This window comes from Eschrichtius robustus, chromosome 3 (genome assembly GCF_028021215.1).
Source record: "Eschrichtius robustus isolate mEscRob2 chromosome 3, mEscRob2.pri, whole genome shotgun sequence".
Taxonomy (NCBI): Eukaryota; Metazoa; Chordata; class Mammalia; order Artiodactyla; family Eschrichtiidae; genus Eschrichtius; species Eschrichtius robustus.
The window spans coordinates 157,515,890-157,542,169 of NC_090826.1; the positions used below are offsets into that span (position 1 = coordinate 157,515,890).

Here is a 26,280-nt window from a genome sequence, read left to right on the forward strand (position 1 = left end):
GCATAGAACATGCACCAGCACTGTGCCACCCACTGGGGGTAAAACTTCAAGAACCTGGGACTCCTGGGGAGGCAGGAGCAGGAGTGTTCAGGGAAGCCTTCTTGGAGGAAGTGGGAATGTGAGATGGAGCTCGGAAGAGAGGTGAGACAAGGGCTGGGAGTTCTTTCCTTCTGGGAGCAGAATGCCACTTTGCAACTGGATCCGTCCCAAGGTCAAGTTTCAGATCTTCCATCCCTGAGATTTTACATCCTAGCCATGGCCAAAGACGCCCACCTGACCGGGGCTGTCTTAGTCCACACGTTACTTCTCATCTCCCCTGGGAAGGATCAATTTGCCGAACTGTTTATTTTCCCCCTGGGGTTTCTGAGGACAGGTTTCTCCACTTCCAAGAGTGATGTGCTAATTCATCAAGCAATTCATCAATAAAAATTCACTTGGACTTCCCTGGTGGCGCAGTGGTTAAGAATCCACCTGCCAGGGCTTCCCTGGTGGCGCAGTGGTTGAGAAACTGCCTGCCAATGCAGGGGACATGGGTTCGAGCCCTGGTCTGGGAAGATCCCACATGCCGCGGAGCAACTAGACCCGTGAGCCACAACTACTGAGCCTGCGCGCCTGGAGCCTGTGCTCTGCAACAAGAGAGGCTGCGACAGTGGGAGGCCTGCGCACCGCAATGAAGAGTGGCCCCCACTCGCCGCAACTAGAGAAAGCCCTCGCACAGAAACGAAGACCCAACACAGACAAAAAATAATAAATAAATAAATAAATAAATAAATAAATTAAAAAAAAAAAAAAAAGAATCCACCTGCCAACGCAGGGGACATGGGTTCGATCCCTGGTCCGGGAAGATCCCACATGCCACGGAGCAACTAAGCCCGTGCACCATAACCACTGAGCCTGCCGTGCTGCAACTACTGAAGCCCACGCACCTAGAGCCTGTGCTCCGCAGCAAGAGAAGCCACTGCAATGAGAAGCCCACACACTGCAACAAAGAGTAGCCCCTGCTCGCCGCAACTAGAGAAAGCCCGCACCCAGCAATGAAGACCCAATGCAGCCAAAAATAAATAAATAAAAATAAAATAAAATAATATTAGATGATCAGGAAAACTAAAGGGAAAAAAACACATTGTTTTTTAAAAAAAAAACTCACTGAACCCCATGCTGGAAGTACGGGTGAATAAAACACACTCCTTGTCCTCAGGAGGTCATATTTTACACAGAACAGAGACATGTAAAAAAATTATTAGAATGTGTTTGACAGGAGGTTTCATGGAGGTATGATCCAAGTTCTAGGGAAGCACAGCAGAGAAAGTGACTAATTCCTGGAGGTGTTAAAAAAAGACTTCAGATTGCTAATATTTGCACTGCAAGTCCATTAATGACTAGAATTTGCTAGGCTGAGAAGGGAATTTCTGGCAGAGGACTTGAAGTGTGTTGAGACAGCAAGAGGTGAAAAGGGATGGTGAAAAACTCAGGATGGCTAGTGTATAAGATGGCAGGAATTGAATCTGGTGAAAAAGGTTTGGGCTGGTTTAAAGGGACATTAGGAGTACAGTTAAGGATTTTGTCAGTTAGGCAGACAAATAAGGAACCAAAGGATGTTTTAATGTAGAGAAGTAATATGACGAGTTTTCTTTTTGGAAAGAAAGTAATTTTCTGGAAGGAAACAGTATTTGTTCAAATGCAGGTAATGGAATGTGAGCTAAGGGTCAGGTACCCCTGCTCCCACCCCACATCCTACCCCCCGCACCCTCCCCGACTCCTGCCATTTTTCTGCAGAGACCAATCTTTATTTGGTCTGCTGTTGCTGCTCTGACTTTGCAACAAATAAGCCAAATAAATCAGCTTGTTTCTTCTAGGACGATGTGCGATGAGAATACCCAAGAAGATATTTCCCCTTCTTTCAGATTCTATCCCATCCCCTAATTTGATGACCCAGGGAATGGGATGGAACCTTAACTGGAACAGCCAGCCTATGGGACTTAGGACCTGACAATCCTAGAATAACCAGCCAACCCCAGAGCTTTTCAGCCTCCCTGTGGTTCCTTCCAAACTTTGTGGCTATTCCTCCAGGTCTTAGCTGAAAAAAACACCAAAAATAGGCCAGCTCTTTTCAATTTAATTAGCCATTCCTCTGAGGACACCAGATGGAATGAAGCAGAGACAGATGCATTGGGGGCAAGGAGGGGTGGGAGTCGATGTTAAATGGGGTTGTCTCATGAGCCCAAACTCACCTCCACAAAGGGTGCCTCTTAAAGCAAGGAGCCCAAGAGGCAGATGAAGAGGCTTCAGCCCTCGGGCTCACAGGCAGGGGTCTGTTGCTCTCAGGCCTGGTCTGCGAGGTGGCCAGAGGATGGAAGCCGGTACCTGGGTCTCCTGGGCAGGAGGAGGAAGCTGCCTCCCTCCACAGGGGCTAATGCACAGCTGGCCTGCCCCGAGGGGGTTCATCTGCCCTCACCTGGCTCCTGTCTCGGTGGCTGTAGGCAGCCCACACTGAGAGCCTTGTGACACAGCCAGGCGCGGTGCTGGAGTTTATTTCTGGAGCTCTTTAAGAGTGGGGGAAACACCCAGCTGTCTGGGACCAGATGATCCCTGCAGTGCCTTCCTTATCTAAGAGTGAGGTTTGATAAGTAAATGCAGGCAGCTCTGGGGCAAGGGAGAGCTAAAATGACCCTTAGAGCCTTAGGGGGTCTCACCCTTAGCAAGTAGTACCTTCTCAGCACTGCAGAGACCACCGATGTGGAGCAACTGCCCCCTCTGGTGGTGAGTACAGGGATAAAGTTACACTGCCCCTCTGGTGGTGAGCGAAGGGATAAAGCCACTTCACCCTCTACCTTGGTACGCAGCCGCTTCTTCTAAGCTCCAAAAAAAAAAAAAAAAAAAAAAAAAAGGATAACTGGAGAGTCCCTCTAGCTTCCTCTCTATCTCCTGATTGCAGTTATGGCTCCTAGCCAGGATCTTCTTTCAATTTTACAGATTGACATATTTAGTGGAAAAAACACTGGAGCTATGCTGTGACTAGCAGCCTGGTTCCAATGAGAACATGGAGTCACTTTTCCTTTTTGCTCCACGGAGGAAAAGAAACTACCTGTTTGTAACTTTAGTCAAGCCTAGCACTTTCCATATTTGTAACGTGGAGGTGATGGAGACACTGCCTGCCCACCCTCCAGAGGGGCCACTGCCTCTCCTAGTGTCGCAGGTGGGGAGTGGGGAGTCACTGTATGTATGGGGAAGGGGGGCACTTCCTGATCCTGGGACCCAGTTAGTCCCATTGCTGGTGTGGTCTTCCGTGTTGGAAGCTGGCCGTCACTCCAGCCTGGACCAAGACACCCCACATGGCTCAGCCCCTCGTGGCTGCCAGGCTCCTTGCATCCTGGTCAGGAAGTCACTTTTTCCAGCTGCCCAGGGCTGCCTGCCATGGAAGGTCAGAGTGACCTGGTGATTGTGGTGCTCAGGCTGGAAAGACAAAGTCCTGGGTCTATTTTGTTGTTACTGTTGTCACTTAGTCTGTATGATTTACAATTATTTTTAGGAACCTTACTGCACGTTTTTAAAATGTGCACTGTGACTCTATCTATCAGGCACTGGATGCTGTTGGTGGGAAACAAGCCAGAAGAATAAATTCTATGCTTCAACTATGGTTGTGACTCTTTCCATGTATAAATTAATGGAGCTTTTGCTACTGTTTCTCCCCTTCCTTCCTCCCTCCCTCCCTTCCTTCCTTTTTGTACTGATAGCTCAAAACTAAAATGAATTGAGTGCATGAATGCTCTGAATGGTTAATTCTTTGGATAGCTGTACATTTAGGAGCAATGTTGCAAAGTGTGTTTCAAGATTATTTTCAAGACTTTATTTTGCCAAGTGTACGTTAAATTTTTTTATTGTGATAAGATGGATATATCATGAAATTTACAATGTTAATCATTTTTAAAGTGTATAATTCTGTGGCATTAAAGGACATTTATAATGTTGTGCAACTACCACCACTATCCATCTCCACAACTTTTTCATGATCCCCAAAAGAAACTCTATACCAGGCCTCTTTTTAACACTGGACCCTGGAAGAGACTGCTAGAGTCCAGTTTGACCACTGAACTTCTTGGTGACTCTCCCTTCTACTGTTCTTCCTAGCCTGGGCAGAAAAGTAGTGTCCACCATGTTCTGGCCTCTTCCCCAGTGGCAATTCATCAGATATGGACAACAGCAGAGAAGGAAGCTATGGCTGCCTTGCTTTCCTACAATTGCAGAATTCTGTAACCAGAAGAGACCCCTAGAGGTCTTTTGAACACCCCTCCCCAGAGCAGAACCACAGCTAACCTACAGCCTACCTCTGTGTCTGACATATAATGGCTCAAATAAAATTTGTTTAATGAATGAATGAGCCTGTACAGATAGATCACTATCCTTGGAAAGGAGACTTCATGGGCTTTTCATGGTCATAGGGAGATGACAAGGCATGTGCTTTAGGGTCAGAAAGATCTGGGTTCAAGTGCTGGCTCTGTCCCTTACAAAATATGCAGCTCGGTTTTTCTTTGTTAGGTCACAAATGGGAATAATTCTTAACTTATGGTGTGAGGCCTGAATGAGGCAATGTATATGACGTATTTTACCTTAGAGTAGGTAGAAGTTCAATTACGCTAATTCTCTTTCCCTTCCACCTACGAGAGGATCTCACAGATGCGTTTCCAGAAATGACTTTCTCCTTTTTGATTCCATTTCTTTTTTTTTTTTTTTTTTTAATTAATTAATTAATTAATTAATTTATTTTTGGCTGTGCTGGGTCTTCGTTGCTGTGCGAGGGCTTCCTCCAGTTGTGGCGAGCGGGGGCCGCTCTTCATCGCGGTGCGCGGGCCTCTCACTGTCGCGGCCTCGCCCGTGGCGGAGCACAGGCTCCAGACGCGCAGGCTCAGTAGTTGTGGCTCACGGGCCCGGTTGCTCCGCGGCATGTGGGAACTTCCCAGACCAGGGCTCGAACCCGTGTCCCCCGCATTGGCAGGCAGATTCTCAACCACTGCGCCACCAGGGAAGCCCTCCATTTCTTATTGGCTCCTTTTTTGTTAGATCCTAAGAAGGAGCATCTTCCCCATCTTCCCCATTGTCTGAGCTCTGACCTCAGCCTTTTAAAGTTGGGATTTTAATAACGAGAAACCATGAAAGGGGAAAGTTACTTTCCCCTTATCTGACACTGAGCCTCCCGATTTCTATTTTATTGGATATGGTTGTTGTGATTTATTTGTTCATGTTACGCGTTTTTCCTCTCCTTCCACCCACCCCCATACAAAATTACCCACACAGGCCACTCCTCTCATCCTTTAAACTAAACTTCCACATCTTTTACTCTTTCCAAATCCGAAAACTTGGTTCCATTCCCCTGGGACAGAGGACATAGGGCCTATTATGGGCCCCAGGTTTTAATAGTAACAAGATCCTATCAATCATTCATCGGAGGCAATGCAGTTATATGGCTCCTGCAGTGAGTTTGCTGGGGAAGGGAAGAGGAGAAAGGGGGCAGGTGTCAGGGAGAGGCAGGCCTGAGGGCCAAGGATACTTAAATGTGTTACAGGATCAGGAGAAAGAGTCAGTTGAGTGGGAGTGGGGCAAATACTGTCAGTTACCAACTCAAAACCCATACCCCTTTTTCTTCCCTTGGGGAGGGCTCCTCCCTCCGGGCAGGGGAGGAGTTGGAGGAATTCCACTGCCTCTCTCCAGTGATTGGTTGAGGACGAGCATGTGACCCACTTCTGGCCAATGAGATATAAGGGGGAATCTGTGGCGGTCCTCTGGAAATATGTTTTCCCATGATAAATAAGACAGTCACAGGAGGAAAAAAAAAAAAAAAGCCTTTAAAAATTTAAAATTTATTTGTATTCTCTTTTTCACTCCTGCCTCTTTCCTTGCTCAGTTGAACCATGTCCTCTGAGGATGAGAAGCTTGGAGCTGCTGCAGCCTCCTTGGAACAGTGAAGGGATGAGCTAGCTGGAGGGTGACATCCAGTCTGCTGAAGATGGCAATACAGGGGGATGGTAGGACATGGATCCTTGATGGTACTTGACGACTTTGTTGAGCTGCTGAGAAACCTGAGATCACCTCTGTCAGGTCTTATTAAGAAACTGTTACCTGCTTTATGGGTTAAGCCACTGCTAGTTACCTTTCCAGCTGAGTTCATCCTTACTGATATGGGGAGGTTGTTATATTCTGGACCCAAGGTAATTTAGGTTGGTCTTAAAATGGGATCAGGGTACCAGTAAAACTTTTAAAGATGTCGAAGTGAAGCATCTCTGATTGGGGCTTCTTCCCTAAAGTAGCAGTCAAGACCATCACTCTTTAAAACAATCCTGAGTTGCCGATCACTTTGTGATGGGTAGTGAAGATTATGGAAGTCATATCTCTTCACCTTTCTGCTTGAAGCCAGGCTAAACAAGCCTACATCTACAGTTCTAAGCAAGAAACGTCAGTTAGCCCTCTCCATGGCTTCTAGTGCTTTTTGGTCATTCTTGATCCACTGGGAGGTAGATTTTCCTAACCTTTCCAATTGGCCACATTTTGATCATAATAGGAGACAAGACTTTGGACGTCATGCTTTCCTCTGGAATTTAGACAGAAGAGCAGTGCTCTCTTGATTGAGAGTTCAGGAGGCTGGGTTCCAGTCCAGAACATGGGCCTAAAGGAAAAGGAGAGATGTGCAAAGGAGGCATTGCAGAAGTAGCCAGAAGGCACAGGCTGCTTTTCTCAGGGCTACTGAGGAATGTATAGGTGACTGGGAATAGAGTACCCACCCTGGAGAAATGTACAACTTAGGGGAGAGAAAGTTCTCAGAAGTAACTAATAAAAGCCTAAGCGTTTCTATTTCATTTATTTCTGCTCTGATCTTTATGATTTCTTTTCTTCTACTGACTTTGGGTTTTCTTTGTTCTTCTTTCTCTAGTTGTTTTAAGTGTAGGGTTAGATTGTTTATTTGAGATTTTTCTTGTCTCTTGAGGTGAGATTGTATTGCTATAAACTTCCCTCTTAGAACTGCTTTTGCTGCGTCCCATAGGTTTTGGGTCGTCGTGTTTTCATAGCAAAGATTAATAAAACTAAAAGCCGGTTCTTTGAGAAGATAAACAAAATTGATAAACCCTTAGCCAGACTCATCAAGAAAAAAAGGGAGAGGACGCAAATCAATAAAATTAGAAATGAAAAAGGAGAAATCACAACTGACACTGCAGAAATACAAAGGATTATAAGAGACTACTACAAGCAACTATATGCCAATAAACTGGACAACCATGAAGAAATGGACAAATTCCTGGAAAGGTACTACTTTCCAAGACTGAACCAGGAAGAATTAGAAAATATAAACAGACCTATCACAAGTAATGGAATTGAAACCATAATTCAAAATCTTCCAACAAACAAAAGTCCAGGACCAGATGGCTTCACAGGAGAATTCTATCAAACATTTAGAGAACAGCTAACTCCAATCCTTCTCAAACTCTTCCAAAAAATTGCAGAGGGAGAAACACTTCCAAATTCATTCTACGAAGCCACCATCACCCTGATACCAAAACCAGAAAAAGATAACACACACACAAAAATTGTAGACCAATATCACTGATGAACATAGATGGAAAAATCCTGAACACAATACTAGCAAACAGAATCCAAAAGCACATTAAAAGGATCATACACCATGATCAAGTGGGATTTATCCCAGGGATGCAAGGATTCTTCAATATATGCAAATCAATCAATGTGATACACCACATTAACAAATTAAGGAATAAAAACCATATGATCATCTCAATAGATGCAGAAAAAGATTTTGACAAAAATCAACACCCATTTATGGTAAAAACTCTCCAGAAAGTGGGCATAGAGGGAACCTACCTCAACATAATAAAGGCCATATATGACAAACCCACAGCAAGCATCATACTCAGTGGTGAAAAACTGAAAGCATTTCCACTAAGATCAGGAACAAGACAAGGATGTACACTCTCGCCACTTTTATTCAACATAGTTTTAGAAGTCCGAGCCACAGCAATCAGAGAAGAAAAAGAAATAAAAGGAATACAAATTGGAAAAGAAAGGTAAAACTGTCACTGTTTGCCGATGACATGATATTATACATAGAAAATCCTAAAGATGCCACCAGAAAACTACTAGAACTAATCAATGAATTTGGTAAGGTTGCAGGATAAAAAATTAATGCACAGAAATCTCTTGCATTCCTATACACTAATGATGAAAAATCTGAAAGAGAAATTATGGAAACACTCCCATTTACCATTGCAACAAAAAGAATAAAATACCTAGGAATAAACCTGCCTAAGGAGGTGAAAGACTTGTACTCAGAAAACTATAAAACACTGATGAAAGAAATCAAAGATGACATAAACAGATGGAGAAATATACCATGTTCTTGGATTGGAAGAATAAACACTGTGAAGATGACTGTACTACACAAAGCAATCTACAGATTCAGTGCAATCCCTATCAAACTACCAATGGCATTCTTCACAGAATTAGAACAAAAAATTTTACAATTCATATGGAAACACAAAAGACCCCGAATAGCCAAAGCAATCTTGAGAAAGAAAAATGGACTTGGAGGAATCAGGCTCCCCAACTTCAAACTATACCACAAAGCTACAGTAATCAAGGCAGCATGGTACTGGCACAAAAACAGAAATATAGATCAATGGTACAAGACAGAATGCCCAGAGATAAACCCACGTACATATGGGCACCTAATTTACGACAAAGGAGGCAAGAACATACAATGGAGAAAAGACAGCCTCTTCAATAAGTGGTGCTGGAAAAACTGGACAGCTACATGTAAAAGAATGAAATTAGAACACTCCCTAACACCATACACAAAAATAAACTCCAAATGGATTAAAGACTTAAATGTAAGACCAGACACTATAAAACCCTTAGAGGAAAACGTAGGAAAAACACTCTTTGACATAAACCATAGAAAGATCTTTCTCCACCCACCTCCTAGAGTAATGAAAATAAAAACAAAAATAAACAAATGGGACTTAATTAAACTTAAAAGCTTTTGTACAACAAAGTAAACCATAAACAAGACAAAAAGACAACCCTCAGAATGGGAGAAAATATTTGCAAATGAAACAACAGACAAAGGATTAATCTCCAAAATATACAAAGAGCTCATGGAGCTCAATATCAAAAAAACAAACAATCCAGTTAAAAAATGGGCAGAGGACCTAAACAGACATTTCACCAAGGAAGACATACAGGTGGCCAAGAGGCACATGAAAAGATGCTCAACATCACTAATTATTAGAGAAATGCAAATCAAAACTACAGTGAGGTATCACCTCACAACAGTCAGAATGGCCATTATCAAAAAATCTAAAAACAATAAATGCTGGAAAGGGTGTGGTGAAAAGGGAACCCTCCTGCACTGTTGGTGGGAATGTAAATTGATACAGCCACTATGGAGAACAGTATGGAGGTTCCTTAAAAAACTAAAAATAGAACTACCATATGACCCCGCAATCCCACTACTGGGCATATACCCTGAGAAAACCATAATTCAAAAAGAGACATGTACCATAATGTTCAATGCAGCACTATTTAGAATAGCCAGGACATGGAAGTAACCTAAATGTCCATCAACAGATGAATAGATAAAGAAGATGTGGCACATATATACAATGGAATATTACTCAGCCATAAAAAGAAAAAGTTATTTGTAGTGAGGTGGATGGACCTAGAGTCTGTCATAAAGAGTGAAGTAAGTCAGAAGAAGAGAAGCAAATACCATATGCTAACACATATATATGGAATCTAAAAAAAAAGAAAAAAAATGGTACTGATGAACCTAGTTGCAGGGCAGGAATAAAGAGATAGACATAGAGAATGGACTTGAGGACATGGGGTGGGAGGGCGAAGCTGGGGCGAAGTGAGAGTAGCATCAACATATATACACTACCGAATGTAAAATAGTTGGGTGGTCGGAAGCAGCAGCATAGCACAGGGAGATCAGCTCAGCGCTTTGCGATGACCTAGAGGGGTGGGATAGGGAGGGTGGGAGGGAGGCTCAAGAGGGAGGGGATATGGGGCCATGTGTATGCATATGGCTGATTCGCTTTGTTGTGCAACATCAACTAACACAGTACTGTGAAACAATTATACTCCAATAAAGGTCTATGAAAAACAAAAAAAAAGCCTAAGCATAGCAAGCAGAGCGAAAGATGGATTGGAAACGGTGGGGACTGAAAGCAAGGAATCTAGTTAGCTAGTTACTGGAATATTCTAGGTGAGAGAAAACTAGGGCAGTGGCAGGGGAGATGGAAAAGAGGGCAGGATACAGGAGGCCTTGCTGAAACAGAAGCAGCAAGAACTGCCAACCAGTTGAATGTGGGATGTGAGGAAAGGGAAGAATAAAAGGACGAATCTCCTAATACGGCGTCGGGAGAGACCTTAAAACTCAGCTAGATCAAGTCTGAAAACCAAACTTGGAATACCTTCTTCAACAAAGCCATACACACATGCCCAGTATATGTGGGATACAATGTGTTTTTCTTGCTCCCTTTCCCTTTTCAGGAGTAGGGCACACACCAGCGTCGGATAACAGAAGATTCCACAACTGTTCTGTGCAGGGATTTCGGGGGTATCGCTGCAGGGCCAGCTTCATGGGTGTGTGACCCACGTGGTCACACAGGGACCTGTGCCTAGGGGGCCCCATGTTTGGCTTAATGCTCTTCTGTTGCTTCCTTGGAATTCTTCCTAATTTCTGAACAAGGAGCCCTGCATTTTCATTTCGCACTGGGTCCTGCAGACTATGTGGCTGGTCCTGGGCCTGTGGCAGTTGCTGCTGGGAAGAGAGGCAGAGGTGAGGGTTAGATAACCCAGTCTGTCTACAGGCTCTGAAATGCGAGGGCAGCCGGGGTTGCAATGAGCGTGGATGAGAAGGGTGTGGATCCTAAGAGTCGCAGCCTATCTCACAGGCTTGCTGCGAATGTTAAATGAGCAAATGTATGTAAAGGGCTCGGAACAGTGTCTGGCACGTAGTGATTGCTATGTGCATGTTTAGTGTTAGTATTATTCCCTCCCTGCATGGATTCCTCACTTGACAGCCCCAGGTTGATTATTCACAGGGTCACAGTTAACTTCTCACTTTTACATTGTTAGCCTGGCATTCACCATCCAGCCCTAGGCTTATGATTGTCTTTTGGGGAAAAAAATCCAACAATAATAAATATCACAATAAACAAACGTGTGATCTCACATCCTCTCATCCTTAGTGTAACTAAATAGTGCTTCAGGCTGTGTCTGTCCGTGTGGGATGTGTGTCTGTGTATGTCTTTGTGTCTGAGAGGAAGCTTTTTTTTTTTTTTTAATCTTAACTCAATTAATTAGGGGTTCTCTCTGGTGGTTTAATTTTTTTCTTTACCTGCCTTTTTTGTTCATATAGAAAAGACTCTTGAACCACCTGCTTCCTCCCTCCCTCCACTTGTCCTCAGATCCCCAAGGGGAGGGCAGGATCTAAAGGAAGGACTACGTTACTATTGTCATCATGATAATGGCTCCCTCCCCCACTTCCCTCCACTCCCATCTGAGTCCCCAGAGCCTGTAAAGTGCTCAACCTTTGTCCTCAAAGTACAGCTCCTTTTACTGGCGGTAAAAAATTAAAATACTGGCCCCACACCTCTATTCTGTGAACAGTTGTCCTGATCAAAGTCTGGAAGCTGTTTCCCCTGCCCTCTCCTAATCTTAGATGGTCCCAACCTATTCCCAGTAAGACAGAGCTCTCTCTTAACTATCCTGGGGTTTCAAGTCTATGGAGAACTGCATATTTTTTCCTTAGCAGAAATAGTTGTGGTTTTTCCTAACAACTTTGCAAGTTCCCCATAGAGTTGGAAATTCCCTTCCTGGTTGCAGCTTTTAATGGATGCACAAGAAGCCTGGTCTGGTCCTATCTTTCCTGTTGTGTGACTCTAGGAAGTCAGCTTAAAGTCTCTGGGCCTCAGATTACAAGGATTTCCTAGATTAGGACGGATTGAAGGCTGAAAAGGGAAGGATTTATTTTTGGAGGACCCTGGGAGAAGGGATTTACAAACATCTCTGTGGTGAGAATAGCCAATTGGGGAACTACCAGCACACTTAGATTCCTCTTCTTGAAAAAAAAATGAGCTTAATAATTTCCATTGCTAATTCCTATCCCTTACCCTCACCTCCATGCCTGCCTCCACCCTCAGCTGTTGACTGATAGAGTAGCTAAGCTGTACTCTCCCCCCTCCCACTTATACACACACTTCTGGGAGGCCTTAGATAAATAGGAGGCAGAGGCAAGCCTGAGGAACTATTATTATCATTATGATGACTATTATGCTTTCAGCATGAGAAACAGGAAGTGAAACTGACTAAAATGCCCAATGATAAATGTCTAGCCCCATCTTCTCAGCCAGACCTAAAAGCAAAGAAGCCAGCCAAAGAAAACTGTGGTCCCACCACAGGCTCTATCAACCTCCAGTGTGTGTGTGTGTGTGTGTGTGTGTGTGTTACAAGGAGTGTCTTTAAATAACTAGTTTCCAGGACTTGTGATCTTTCCACCTTATTCTAATGCCCATGCTTCCTCCTTCATGTGATATCCTCAGGGTCCTTCCTTACTATTTCCTTCCCCATTTCCTAGAGAGAGCTTCCAAAGGCTGTCAGATGTTAAAGGACACGTCCAGTGATTAATTGGTTCCTCTACACACACCTTATCTGCTGACGCCAGGTCTGAGGCTGATGCTTTCCTCTGGAGCCTGTTTTGTCCCCACAGTAGACATTCCCTGAGCCAGAGGCCTTTCTTCCCTCTCCCTTCAGGGGAGCTATGTTTTCTCTTCTGGCCTGGACGCCTGACACTCCATCTGCTTGGCTGATTATCCACATCCTTTGTCTTTCTCAGGAATCGATTATGGATAAACGGTAGTCGGAAAACAGGGCATGGGGCCATGTAATTACCCCACGTTGACATTTCCATTCGCAGCACCAGGGCCCCTGGAAATGCTGAAAAACAGTAGAAATGACCTGATTTTCAGACTGCCTTGTTAGCTCAACTTCCCAGGGAGAAAAGAGCAGACAGCTGTGAGGGAAGTAAATGGAGCAAGCTGGTGTTTTGGAAATACCCCCGCATTTGGACAATGTTCTGAAAAATGCAGAGGGAACAGAAGAGAAAAGGCTTCAGGACAAGGAGCAGGGAGAGGGAGAGTAGGATGCTCAGCTCTTGTTCTCCTCCCAACACCTTTAATGGCTTTTGGACCAAGATCTTGATCCAGAGAAATAGATTATTGGAATTTTGGTTTGGGAAAAAATAGCCATCTTAGTTTCATTGCCATTTTTTCCAAGTCTAGAACAGGGTCCAGTGGAGCCCATCCAGGGTTGGCATGGGGGTGAGGTCACAACAGGGTAACTGATGGGAGAAGAAACTCTAGGATAGAGCCTTATGCCCCAAGCTGTCTATCTTTGGGTGGCCCCTATTCCCTGCTCAGGAAAGCATGGTGCCTAAGAAGACAGGGTTGGGTCCCAGCTTCCCACCTTCAAATCCCCACTCCAGTCCTTACTTTAAGTCACTTAAACACACTGGGCCTCAATTTCCTCATCTGGGTCCCCGAAAGGATATTAGTAACACCTGCCTTGTAGGGCTGTTCTGGGAATTGCTTAACACATGGCGAGCGCTTAGAACCATGTCAGGAACATAGGAAGTGCTTGATCAATTGGCGTGATTATGACTTTTATTTGTCTTTCCCTGAGTGCCAGCCACCAGCTTCCATTCCATCTGCCCAGCAAAAATAAGTGTCATATTCTGTGGCAGGCACTGGACAGTCACCCCCAGGGATGGATAAGAAGTTTGCAGGAGGCTTCACTGCCTGCCAGGTCTCTGTTCTTTTTTTTTTTTTTTGTAAAGGTTTTTTGGGGTTTTTTTTTAAAACATTTTTTTAAAAAATGTATTTATTTTTATTTATTTATGGCTGTGTTGGGTCTTCGTTTCTGTGTGAGGGCTTTCTCTAGTTGCGGCGAGTGGGGGCCAGTCTTCATCGCGGTGCGTGGGCCTCTCACTATCGTGGCCTCTCTTGTTGTGGAGCACAGGCTCTAGAGCACAGGCTCAGTAGTTGTGGCACACAGGCCTAGTTGCTCCGTGGCATGTGGGATCTTCCCAGACCAGGGCTCGAACCCGTGTTCCCTGCATTGGCAGGCAGATTCTCAACCACTGCGCCAGCAGGGAAGCCCTCTGTTCTTTCTTAACACAGTGCGGAGCACACAACAGGTAGTGTCATCTTGACTCCAGGCTTCCTGGTTCCTTGCCCCCGGACCTTGCCCGTTCACCTTCATTTGCTTCTTCTGCTGCCCTGCTCTTTCTTTTCCCAGCTCTGTAGAAGATGGTCCCAGGTGTCCCAGCCCAGGCCACGCTGGAGTCCCGCCAGGCCCTTCCCTGACTCATCCTGGTGAGGAAGCCCGCTAATCTTCCCACTCAGCACGTCTCCCTTTCCAGGCCCTGGGTTCCCCACACGCTCCCTGAGGAAGCTGGAGGAGGGCCGCTTGGCTCTGTAATCACCACACTTCTCGGTGGTAAACAAGAACCAGATTCCTGGGGAGTGACGCAGGCAGGAGCTCAGTGGCCCAGACAGCTGCGATCACACCGAGACTTGAAGAAACACCCCTGCTTGGGCCCTGACCTGTCTGGGGAAGGCCCAGGGGAAGGCTGCCCACACACCCCTCTTTGCTACCTTTCCTATTGACAGGGGTCTTTGCACCAGATGGCTCTGCAGACACAAGGGGGGCAGCCAGTGGGCCCAGATTCGGAGGTCTCCCCCACAGAACTGGGGAGCATAGCCCCATCCGTCCTCTTCCAGGATTGGTCTCACCCTATTCCCTGATCTATACCCAGCTCCCACCCCAGGCCATCATCGCTCACTTCCTATCCCTTCCCTCACCGATGCTGGGAGAAGCCTCAGACTCCGGAGGATGCCCTGATCCCAGGAAGCACAGAGTAAAGGCTGCACTGCAGGCTGGCATGGCCACGAGCTACCCAAGCCTTTTGACTTTGGCTAACATGGCTCATCCAGGGCTTCCCTCTTGACAGTGGACTTTGGAGTTTAGGATCTGGTGTCCTGGGATTTAGGCCAAACACAGTCCATGCTAGTTCTTAAGCGAAAAGCTGGACTGGCTTAAATACCTCTGGAAGGATGCACGAGAAAATGGGGCAGAGAACTGGGTGGCTGGGAGAGAGCTGTTTACTATATGTCCTTTGGGGCTTTTGCATTGTGTACCATGTTCACGTACTAAAGCAGGGGTCCCCAACCCCCGGGCCACGGGCCGATACTGTTCCGTGGCCTGTTAGGAACCGGGTCGCACAGCAGGAGGTGAGTGGTGGCAAGCAAGCAAAGCTTCATCTGTATTTAGAGCTGCCCCACATCGCTCGCGTTACTGCCTGAGCTCCACCTCCTGTCAGCATTATGGTGAGTTGTATAATTATTTCATTATATATTACAATGTAATAACTATAGAAATAAAGTGCACAATAAATGTAATGAGCTTGAATCATCCCGAAACCATCCCCCCTCCCACCGGTCTGTGGAAAAATTGTCTTCCACGAAACTGGTCACTGGTACCAAAAAGTTTGGGGACTGCTGTATTAAAGGTTCAGAGAGAGAGAGAGAGATGGAATATTCTGTAATTTTGTAAATCTTCTACGTGTTGAATATAGGGAAGAGTCCTTTGTCTCGCTCCTCAAGGCAGAAGGGACAGTGAGGCAGCTGCACTGGGGAGGCCTCATCTGGGTCCGACTTCAGGCTTAGAAGGGGCTGTCAGAGGCAGGTGGCTGCTTGGGGAGATTTTCCAAGTGTCTGAACGACTTGGAATCTTGTACTAAAAGGTGACACGTTGCTGAGTGCAGTGAGCCAGGAGGAAGGAGGGGGGACCTGTGACCCCTCTAGTGGGCCTGTGACCACTCTCCCATCTCATGGACAGTGAAGCCCCTCTGTACCAGAGAGGTCGACACGGGCGGGTCATTCGGCTGCCTTTGCACTGGGAGCCAACACCAGGGGTCTGGCTACCGGGGGCCCAGTGTCCTTCCTGGTAGATGCCAGAAACTGCCTCCAATTTCCAGGTATTGTGTATTAATCGTAGTACATTTGTTTCTTTATTTTATTTTTTAAAATATTTATTTATTTATTTTAGGCTGTGTTCGCTCTTTGTTGCTGCGCGCGGGCTTTCTCTAGTTGCGGCGAGCGGGGGCTACTCTTCGTTGCGGTGCGTGGGCTTCTCATTGCGGTGGCTTCTCTTGCTGCGGAGCACGGGCTATAGGCGCTCGGGCTTCTGTAGTTGCAGCACGCGGGCTCGGTAGTTGTGGAGCACGGGCTTAGTTGCTTTGCAGCATGTGAGATCTTCCCGGACCAGGGCTCAAACCCGTGTCCCCTGCATATTGACAGGTGGATTCTTAACCACAGGGGAGTCCCCATTTTTTTCTTTAAAAACACTTCTTTCTTTTTTGTTCTAAGTTCTTGCATTTATATCATGTGTTGAAGTTTGCACAGCACTTTCACATAGTATTACCAATGGCTCCCTGTTGCCCAAAGTCCAAAACCTTAGTGGAATGTCTAGCCCTTAAATCTGCTTTTCGCCTCACATCTTGACACTCTCCCCTGCACACCCTACATTCCAGCCTGTGCTGACCACCTGCTGCTCCTAAACAGGCTGTGCAATTTCTCGTCTCCCTTTGCTCCATTGTTTAGTGTTACCCCTTTCTCCTCCTCTGCCTGGAGAATTCTTGCCCATATTTAGATCCCTAGGTCAAATGTCATTTCTTTGGTGAGAACTTTCTAGATGACTCTCTCCTGTTTGTGAGCCCTGAAGACCCATACTTAAACCCTCTCAAGGCCACACCCATTAGGACGGCTATTACCAAAAACAAAACCCAAAAAACCTAGAAAATAACAAGTGTTAGCTAAGTGGAGAAATTGGAACTCTTATGCATTGCTGATGGGAATGTAAAATGATGCAGCTGCTATGGAAAGTAACATGGCAGTTCCTAAAGAATTTTACATAGAATTAGCATAGGATGCAGCAATTCAACTTCTGGGTATATAGCTAAAAGAATTGTAAGCAGGGACTCAAACAGATATTTGTACACCCATGTTCATAGCATCATTATTCACAATAGCCAAAGGGTGAAAGCAAACCAAGTGTCCATCAAGAAGGATGAGTGAATAAATAAAAGGTGGTATATATATATATGAAATGGTACAGCCTTAAAAAAAAGGAAATTCTGACACATGCTACAACATGAATGAACCTTAAATACATTATGCTAAGTAAAACAAGCCAGTCATAAAAAGACAAATACTGTATGATTTCACTTATATGAGTTTCCTAGAGTAGTCAAATCCATAGAGACAGAAAGTAGAATGGTGGTTGCCAGGGGCTGGGAGGAGGATGGGATTGGGGAGTTATTATTTAATGACTTCAGAGAACTAATTTAGGAAGATGAAAAGTTCTGGAGATGGATGGTGGTGATGGCTGCACAACAATGTGAGTGTACTTAATGCCTCTGAACTAGTTAATAGTTAAAATGATACATTTTATGTTATGTATATACATAACCGTCACCATTTACATATACATGTAAATATATATATATATGTAACTTCTCAAGGCACTCAAGGTCCATCAGGGTCCTCTGAGCATTCCTATGCCCAGTACAATACTTGACCTTAACTGGTGCTCAGTCAATGTTTGTGGATATGAAAGGGGGTGCAAAATTGATGGTGGGGGTCAGGTGCAGGTACCAGGCTGGCCCACATGCCAACTTCTCTCTTCCAGCACATCCAATTTTCCCCTGCACCTACTGCTCCAATGAAGGGAGGGTTCTAGACATCTATCCAAAGCTGTGGGGAGACGCCTTTCCAGCATCAATGAGCGAGCTTCCAGGAATGAGAGGGACTTGCCCGCAACATGTACTATATAGGTCACACAAAAGGAAGAACTTCCTTTCATGATATAGTGAGACACCGGAAGTTCTGAGATCCTAAAGTTTTTAAGGTCACACACCTACTTGTCTACATGTAGGTGTGGTCTTTTGAGAAAGTTGACGGATCAGGTGGTCTTCACAGGTCCTTTTCATCTCTACAATATTATAGTTTTCATAACCTAAAGAGAAACATGGGGGAAAAAGTTAGCTCCTACCTCTGTCATTTAATGAGCAAAAACAAAACAAAATGTGGGTTATACCACATGTACCTCACATATTTAGGTCATTTCTCAAAAGCTTATACATCCTAGGATCCTAAATTCACTACTGCTTAAATGACTTTATTCATTGCCTTTAACTCTCTGTCTTGGAGGAAGAGTCTTTGGAATCTGAGTAAGTTGCAGGTTGCAGACTGTTTCCTTCTCCTGAGCCATGCGCACAGGCTGGGATGGCTTCCCCAGAGTGGCCTGGCAGGTGTCAGGTGGCTGGACAACTTACAGGAGCATTTAGGAACATGGACTTTGACATGTGTGGAAACAGCATGAGTTTTGAATTCCAGCTCTTCTGCTCTAGTGTGATGACTTTGGCCGGGTATTTAACCTTTCTGAGCCACAGTGCTTTCAATGATTGGAATAGCAGAAATAATACTAACTAAGTACAGCCTGTCGAGAGGAATGAAAGAGATGATTGGTATGAATGTACCTGCTGCATAATAACTGCCCCACAGAGACCAATCAGTATGTGTCAGTAACAGCTCAAAACTTGGCACAGGAATATTAATCTAGGGAGTATTATCTCCCCCTTCATTATACAAAAATAATGCAGAGGTGCAGTTATTATAGTAGTAAGTGGTAGAGGTGGGATTTGAACCCAGGACTTGATTCCGCCATGTTCTGCTGCCTCAAAATTATGGTCTCATGGGAAGCTGTTTATTCTTATACACTTAGGAAATTGCTACCCAGTCCACACACACACACACACACACACACACACACACACACACATCTCTTCCTACCTTTCCTACCTTCCCACTCCCATTTACTCATCTTAAGTGAGGGATGGAAAAAAATTCCAGGGGTCAGCAGGTTACCAGACAAAGACCAATGACCCTTTGGGTTGACACACCCTGGTTGTGTTCCTGGATGGCAAATCCCCTTTACCTTTCTCCCTTCCCCATTTCACTATCCAGGCTGAATGCTCATCTGAATCGCAACTGACATGCCAGATACAGGCTAGACTGGAGGGGCAAAACTTTTAATATGGGACAACAGTCTTGGGTTATCTTGACTATGGTGGAATATTTACCCCTTTCCTCTCCATTTCCCATACTAAGGCACGGAATTTACAGTTAGGCAACCTGTAGTCTTAATTAGTCCCATTTTCCGTCCCTTTGGACCAGGTCATGTCTGTCGATGTGCAGAAGCTAAGTTTCTGTTCCCCCTTAGGTACTTCCTTCTTTCTCTTCCCATTCCCATTCGTCCCCTCTGCTCTGGCTGCTCCCTGCTGTGGCATTAAACAGTCAAAGGATGGGGTGCAGATAAGGGCATTGGGGTGGGGGAGCAGAGCATTTCTTCTCCTCTGAGATGTCCTCACATAGGCGACTGCCCACAATATTTGCTTTGGGTAAAATTTCTTTCTGTGGATCAGTCCCTAGCACTTTCAGAGATTTCAGAAATTTTGTGATGAATAATTCTTGTATATCTGTCATTTTTGCTTTGGAGAATTTCTCAATCTCTCAAAGAAAAACTAGCCTATAACATGAAGACTGCTTATCTCTCCTAGGCCTCGAGTCATTTTCCTTTCCAAGAGTGAGCTTTCAGTGAAGAGAGCCTTTCCTGTGAATCATGCTCCCTTCTGCAGTATTTTGTGTGCCCCAGCAATAGATACAAAGGCCACTTTATCTGTGTGCATATATCTATCCAACAGCTTGCGGATGATCGTATTTCATCAAGAGTGTGTTATCTGAAAATGTGCAGGAAATTCACCTCCATAGATTTTCACCCCTTGTCATCCATTCATAATGCCATATCACAGCAAAATAGGAAATTTTTACTCTGATGGTGGAAGGCAGGACGGGGGAAGCCTTGAGAAGAGATATTGTCATGGATTCACAAGTAATCGTATCATATAACCCAGCCATGCAAATTAACACAGACCTATACTCTGTAACAGATTAGGTCAAGATTGAAGGAAATTGAGGTGTGGGAGATTTAAAGTTTATCTAAAATGGAAAGTATAGGCCATACCTCTTTAGGTCATTCCTGCCCAGAAATGGCAAGATACCATATTTTGGACATCAAGAAGGATATGTGGGTGTATGTCTGCTTAGGATTTAGAGTGGGGGCCATGAAAATGGACTTTGGGTTAGAAAGACCTGGGTTCTGTGCTTTGTTAACTATGTACCCCTAGGAAAGTTATTCAATTTCTCTAGGACTAAGTTTCCTCATTTTTAAAATAGATAAATGAGGATAACAGTACGTATCTCATAGGGTTGTATAATAGTTAGAATGGGATTTGGATGTGAGTGATAGAAAACTTAGAACATCAGTTGCTGTAATAAGAAGGACATTTATTTCTATTTCATATAAAGGCTGGGTAAGTTGTTTAGGGCTGATACGATGGATCCAGGCTCCATCTTCTATCCATACTCCATGGATAGAAGGACATAGACTATATCCTTTCGCTCTGTCATCCTCAACCTGTGGCCTCCAATTCATGATTCAAGATGGCTGCTCAAGCTCCAGCCATTACATAAAAAAAAAAAAAAAATTATTTATTTATTGGCTGCATTGGGCCTTAGTTGCTGGCACGTGGGCTCTTCGCTGCAGTGCTTGGGATTCTCTCTAGTTGTAGTGCGCGAGGGCTCCAGAGCTCGGGCTCAGTAGTTGTGGCGCGTGGGCTTAGTAATGCCCTGTGGTATGTGGGATCTTAGTTCCCCAACCAGGGATTGAACTGGCGTCCCCTGCATTGCAAGATGGATTCTTAACCACTGGACCACCAGGGAAGTTCCTCCAGCCATTACATTTTTATTCCAGCCACCAGGAAGGAGAAAAGAGGAAGAGAAAGAGGAGGACTTACCTCTTTTCTCAACAGCTTCCATTTACAAGTCATGAACACAGCCAGCTGTAATGGAGGCTGGGAAATGTAGTTTTGATTCCGGGCAGTCATGTGCTTAGCTAAATACTGAAGATTCTTTACTATCAAAGAGGGGGAAATGGATACTGGCGGAAACAACCAGCAATCTCTACCACAGGCCCTCAGGAGATTTAAATGAGACAATGGCGGGCTGAGCACAGTGTTGGGTATAGAGTAAGCACTCAATAATCGCCATCATTATCATCATCGTCACCATCATCGTGAGGAGGTGGGGAATACTCTGAAACTATGACAAGACATTGCCTTATTTTAACCTCATCTTTCTGATGAAGTCACCCATATCCACCTCCCTTTTAAGACACTATGAGCTTCACCTTTTATGAAGGTCAGACACCTTTATGTGTCCTTATGAAATAAAACTACATAAAAGGAAAGCAAAGGAATGATGAACCTAGGATTCAAGATAATGGTTATCTTGGCCAGAGAAAACAGAGGTGGGTTGGGGGTGAATGGAGGAACCACCTAGTTAGATGTATGCTACTGTCAAAGTCCTGGTTTTCATTTTGGGTAGTGGATTCACAGGTGCCTACTGCATTATTAAAAATAACTAAGGACTTTCCTGGTGGTCCAGTGGTTAGGACTTGGCACTTTCACTGCCATGGCCTGGGTTCAATCCCTGGTCAGGGAACTAAGATCCCTGCAAGGTGCAGCCAAAAAACCCGCCCCAAAACAAAACAAAACAAAACAACCAAACTAATAACTAATTAAATAAAAGCAGAGATACATGGACCAATGATTCAATGATGAGGAGGATTATAATTAACCAAATTCTATGTACCTGAGGTCTTTAAATTGTCTTTGTGTGTACAGTATTGCATGGCATATGTGTTTGCATGTCAATAGTAGACAAAAATAGTACTTTCTATTTGCATAGACTTTTAACTTCTGAAGTGCTTCTACATATCCATAAAAATTGTTTAAGTAGTTCATTACAGATGGTTGAGAGCTTGGTATTATACAAATAGGACTTTGGACTTCCATGTACTAAGAAAAAATATTTTATTTTATTCTTACAATAGCTCTACAAGGGAGGCAGGACAGATGTTATCATCACTGTTGGACAGATGAGAAAGAGGGAACTGAGAGGGCACGGGACTTGCATGAGGTTACATAGTTAGTTAGAACTGGAATGGAACTTAAGACTCTGGATCTCTTGCCCATCTTAGGTTCTTCCTTTAGCCCATCTCACTCCCCAGTTATTATCCACCCATTAGACATTTATTTTGTGTCTGTTACATGCCAGGCATATTGCACTTATGTGTTTGTGTTGATATATGTATATGTTTTCTGGGTGCTGTGTGTGCAGCTTCTGTAATCTCTATGTACTGAGTCCTTGTGTGACCCCTGGGCCTAATTGGTCCTTGTAATTCCAGGAGGAAGTCCCAGCTGTGGTTTCAGTTGTCTAGTTATTCCTAGGTCACTGGGCTGCAGCATCTCCCCAGAGTCCCAGCTAGATAGGAAGGCAGCTTTGATATCAGGGGCAGATCCCCAGGCAGTGGGCACAGAGCAGAGGAGCAAGCCAGCAATGCCTCAGTCATGATAAGATTTACTATTTCATGATCATTTCTAGTTTTTGGGTAGTTCTCATGAACACTATCTCATTTAATTCTCACTCAGCCCTGATATTCGATTTTATTATTTGTCTCCTTTTTTCAGATACAAAGAGGAGAGACTTGAACTCAGGTCATTTGTCTCTAAATTCTGTTCTCTTTCCACTGTGCCTTCTGTCTCTGAAAGGGCAAAAAGAGCTTATCCTCTGTCTAGCCTTGTGGAGGGAAGCAGGTGAAAACTCAGTGCCAGGCAGTAGGAGGCCACTGGTGACCCTCTGCAGAGGAAAAAAGACCAACTCCCAGCGCTGCGCAGCCCCAGCCCAGCTGAGATGAGACCGAGGAGCAGGCGCTTCCACCTCCCCATCCCTGCGTCCTTCTCTCAGTCCTTGGGCTTCTCCCTTGTGTGCCTCAGGGAGGTGATAGTAGTGCTGCAGAACGGGTGAGGTGTTTTCCCAATCTCTGTGGCCGTAGGCTGTCTTTTTATCTTTGAGGAGTCAGAGGAATGGAGAACTGTCTAATAACTTATCCACCCTCTAGCATGAGAGGAGAGCTTCCGCCGCCTGCTATTGCAGAGGAGAATCCCTCTGCCCTCACCTCCCAGACTTGTGTCAGTGCCACTCTCTTGATGCTGTCTGCTTGTACCTGTCTTCTCCCCCACAGATCAACACCATCCACCACTGTAGGCCTGAGCATGGCACCTTGCACAAAGTCAAGGTGTACGCTAAATTAACTGTGCTAAGAGCGAGTATCTGTGTTAGGGGAATCATATTTCTCCTTGGTCCATGGAATGGACCAAGGAGTGACTCCTGGGAAGGGACTCTGCTGGGAGGGTAACTTCTACCTTTCAGGCTACCCTTCACTCCATCCTTGCCTGGGCTCGGTCCTCAGGGCACCTGTCCTTAGGATGTTCCCTCCTCTGCTTCTCCCTGAGCTAGGTCTCCCTGGACAAGGGGGCTCTAGAGTGTTGGGGGAACGTGTTAGGGGCCACGTGTGGCCATAGGTAAAGTCACACTCTCTAATTTGGCCTTATCAGTAATTAAGCTGAGGTTTTGTCTTCACCTCTCTTGCTCCTTGTCTTATTTCTGAGCTGTTTTACTAGTCAGAGTGGGGAGGAGGTCAGCAGGAATGTATTTCATGATCATCCCCAAACCCCCATCAGAATATGTATCGAGACCCTCTGGCAGCTTAAATTTAGGGCCTCCCCAGTCTCCTCCCCTGATCTGGGCTATGCTTAGGTCCAGCTAGATCCTTAGTATCTTCCTCAGAGACATGGGGTTAAATTGGACTAGAACTTGGCTTCTTCAAAAATACCCATTTCTTATGGCTGTAGGTTCAGGGCCTAACTTTTCCACATTGGAAATCAGGACCTATTCCCCAGACCTTCCCTTTTTGGTACATTGTCTCAGGGAATTCTCTCCACACCCCATTCTTCCCACTGGGAGAGGTGCACCGACTTGCTCAGGAGCACACAGCCAGTCAGAGGAAAAGGCTCCCTGATTTCAGGTAGTCTGAATGTCAGTCCATCCTCTTCCTGCCCTGTATCCCTTTTTAGCTAATTTACATGAAAAAATGTTCAAAAGTATAATTACTAAATTGTTCATATTTATACGATAATAAATCTTTACCGAAAAACAAATTTGTGAGAAAAGAAATGCAAAACTCAGAGGAAAGTGTTCAAGTTAAAATATTCCATATTTGCCTCACCCTATTCCGAGAATGAGTGGCCTCTGTAATTCCAGGTCACCCCAGAGGTCTTCATCTGGCTCATACTTGCTAGTCATCCCTCGCCTTCGAAATACACCCCCAGCTGCTGCTGTCTAAAAGAGCCAGACAATTGGAGAAAAGTGGATTATCTATCTGATTATGCAGCTACTTTCATACGCCTCCCCTTTCGCTTTGCGTGGCCCCGATTATTTAAGAACTACGATTTCTCGGTCCCGGCTCCCTGTCCCCAGCCCCAGTCCCCAGCTTTGGCCCTTCACGCTCCGGAAGCCTCGCGTCCTCCCCTTTAAGGCCAGCCCCTCCCCCACGCCCACGCCTCACCAGCTCCGTCCCGCCTCCCCAAGCCCTGCCCCCTCCGACCCTCCCCTTTAAGGACCGGCCCCGGACGCAGACGAGGCTGTGACGCGGCCGCCGGCCCTCGGGCTGGGTACTTTGTCGCGCGGCCGCTTCCCCCCCGGCCGGGGCCCCGCCGTCCCGCGTTCCACCGAGCGCCTGGCCCCCGGGGGGAGGGTGGGAGGGAGGGAGCAGGGTCGGTGGGCGCCAGCGGCGCACAGCGGGACCCACGGAGCCCCGCGACCCGCCGAGCGTGGAGCCGGGCCGGGGCGGGGAAGCCGGCTCCAGCCCGGAGCAAACTTCGCAGCCGGGCTGGGGGTGGCGGGGAACCCGTCCGGAGCCGGAGGAGGGGCCCGCCGCGGGCCCTCCCGCCGCTGCTCCCGCGCCTCCGGGCACCATGCTGTCCAACTCCGGTGCTGTTCCCCAGCCCGCCGCCACCGCCGCCACCGCACCATGCTGTCCAACGCCGGCGATGTTCCCCAACCCGCCACCGCCGCCGCAACCCCCCGCCCCGGCCCAACCTCACCCCCCGGCCCAGCCGCCGCCGCAGCCCCCGCAGCAGTTCCCCCAGTTCCACGTCAAGTCGAGCCTGCAGATCAAGAAGAACGCCATCATCGACGACTACAAGGTCACCACCCAGGTCCTGGGACTGGGCATCAACGGGAAAGTTTTGCAGATCTTCAACAAGAGGACCCAGGAGAAATTCGCTCTAAAAGTAGGTTTGGGGCCCGAGGGAGGGGAGGACGGGCGGACGGGGTCTCCCGGGGACCACCCCCGGCACTCCGCAGCGGCCTAAGCTCTCGGTGGCTCAGCGTGGTCGCGCCGACGCTTTCCTCGGACTGGCGTCGGGGCCGCGGAGGAGTGGCCGCGGCGGGGCTGCCCGTCCCGCGCGCGCGAGGGGTGCCAAGTGCGCGGCAGGGGGCGGGGGGCAGCGGGAAGGTCAGGTCCCGGCGGACCGCACAGCCGAGACCGAGTTTCCGGTCACCTCCGGGTGTGAGTGGCGGGGACTCGAGAGGACTCTTGAGGACCCTGCCATTTTGGGTTTGAGCGGCATCCAGCCGAGTCGCAACGGTTGGCTTCGGGACCACTTCTGCTAATTTTCCCCCTAGTCTCAAGGAAGTGATTTTCGGGGGTTGTGGTTCCCCATCCTCTCCTCCCTCCTTTCTTTCTGTGGGCACAAAAGGCCCATTACTCATTGAGCTGGTTGGTCGGTTGGTTTGGAGAAGTCGTATCTCAGAGGTTTATTTAGCCTCGCTCCTTATTTGGGAGCCGGAATGTGTGATTTCACTTCCCTGGGCCTTGCGAGTGCGGCTGTGCTGCCTTGGGGCGCGCCGGCCGGGGAGGTGCAAGGCTGGAGATTCCGCTGGGACACCGACACCGCCCCCACCCCACGACCGCCCCGGGCGCGAGGGAGGATTTGTTTTGATCCGAGAGGGTGCCCCCTCCTACCTTCAGTGCCTGCGAGGCTCCAGATGGGAGGCCAGCAGGCTCCAGCGCGGTGTCTCCTGTTTCCATAGCTCCATTGATCATTGTAAACCGGGTCCGTAAACCACG

At 46.4% G+C, this 26,280-nt stretch overlaps 1 protein-coding gene and 1 long non-coding RNA gene across 2 annotated transcripts in view; one reads left to right on the top strand and one right to left on the bottom strand.

Annotated features, from left to right (window-relative positions):
- Positions 1–17,296: 17,296 nt before the first annotated feature.
- Positions 17,297–26,264, bottom strand: LOC137762993 (uncharacterized). The gene is made up of 3 exons (XR_011073662.1): positions 26,176–26,264; positions 24,376–24,488; positions 17,297–18,144 (listed from the first exon to the last, which is right to left on the bottom strand). It is a non-coding gene; the product is annotated as an uncharacterized lncRNA (long non-coding RNA).
- MAPKAPK2 (MAPK activated protein kinase 2) overlaps positions 24,912–26,280 on the top strand; it is a 45,625-nt gene continuing 44,256 nt past the window's right edge. Inside the window, exon 1 of the mRNA XM_068541630.1 lies at positions 24,912–25,441. Within this exon, the coding sequence (XP_068397731.1) occupies positions 25,124–25,441 (318 nt within the window). The 5' untranslated portion in view covers positions 24,912–25,123. The remainder of the gene's footprint in view (positions 25,442–26,280) is intronic.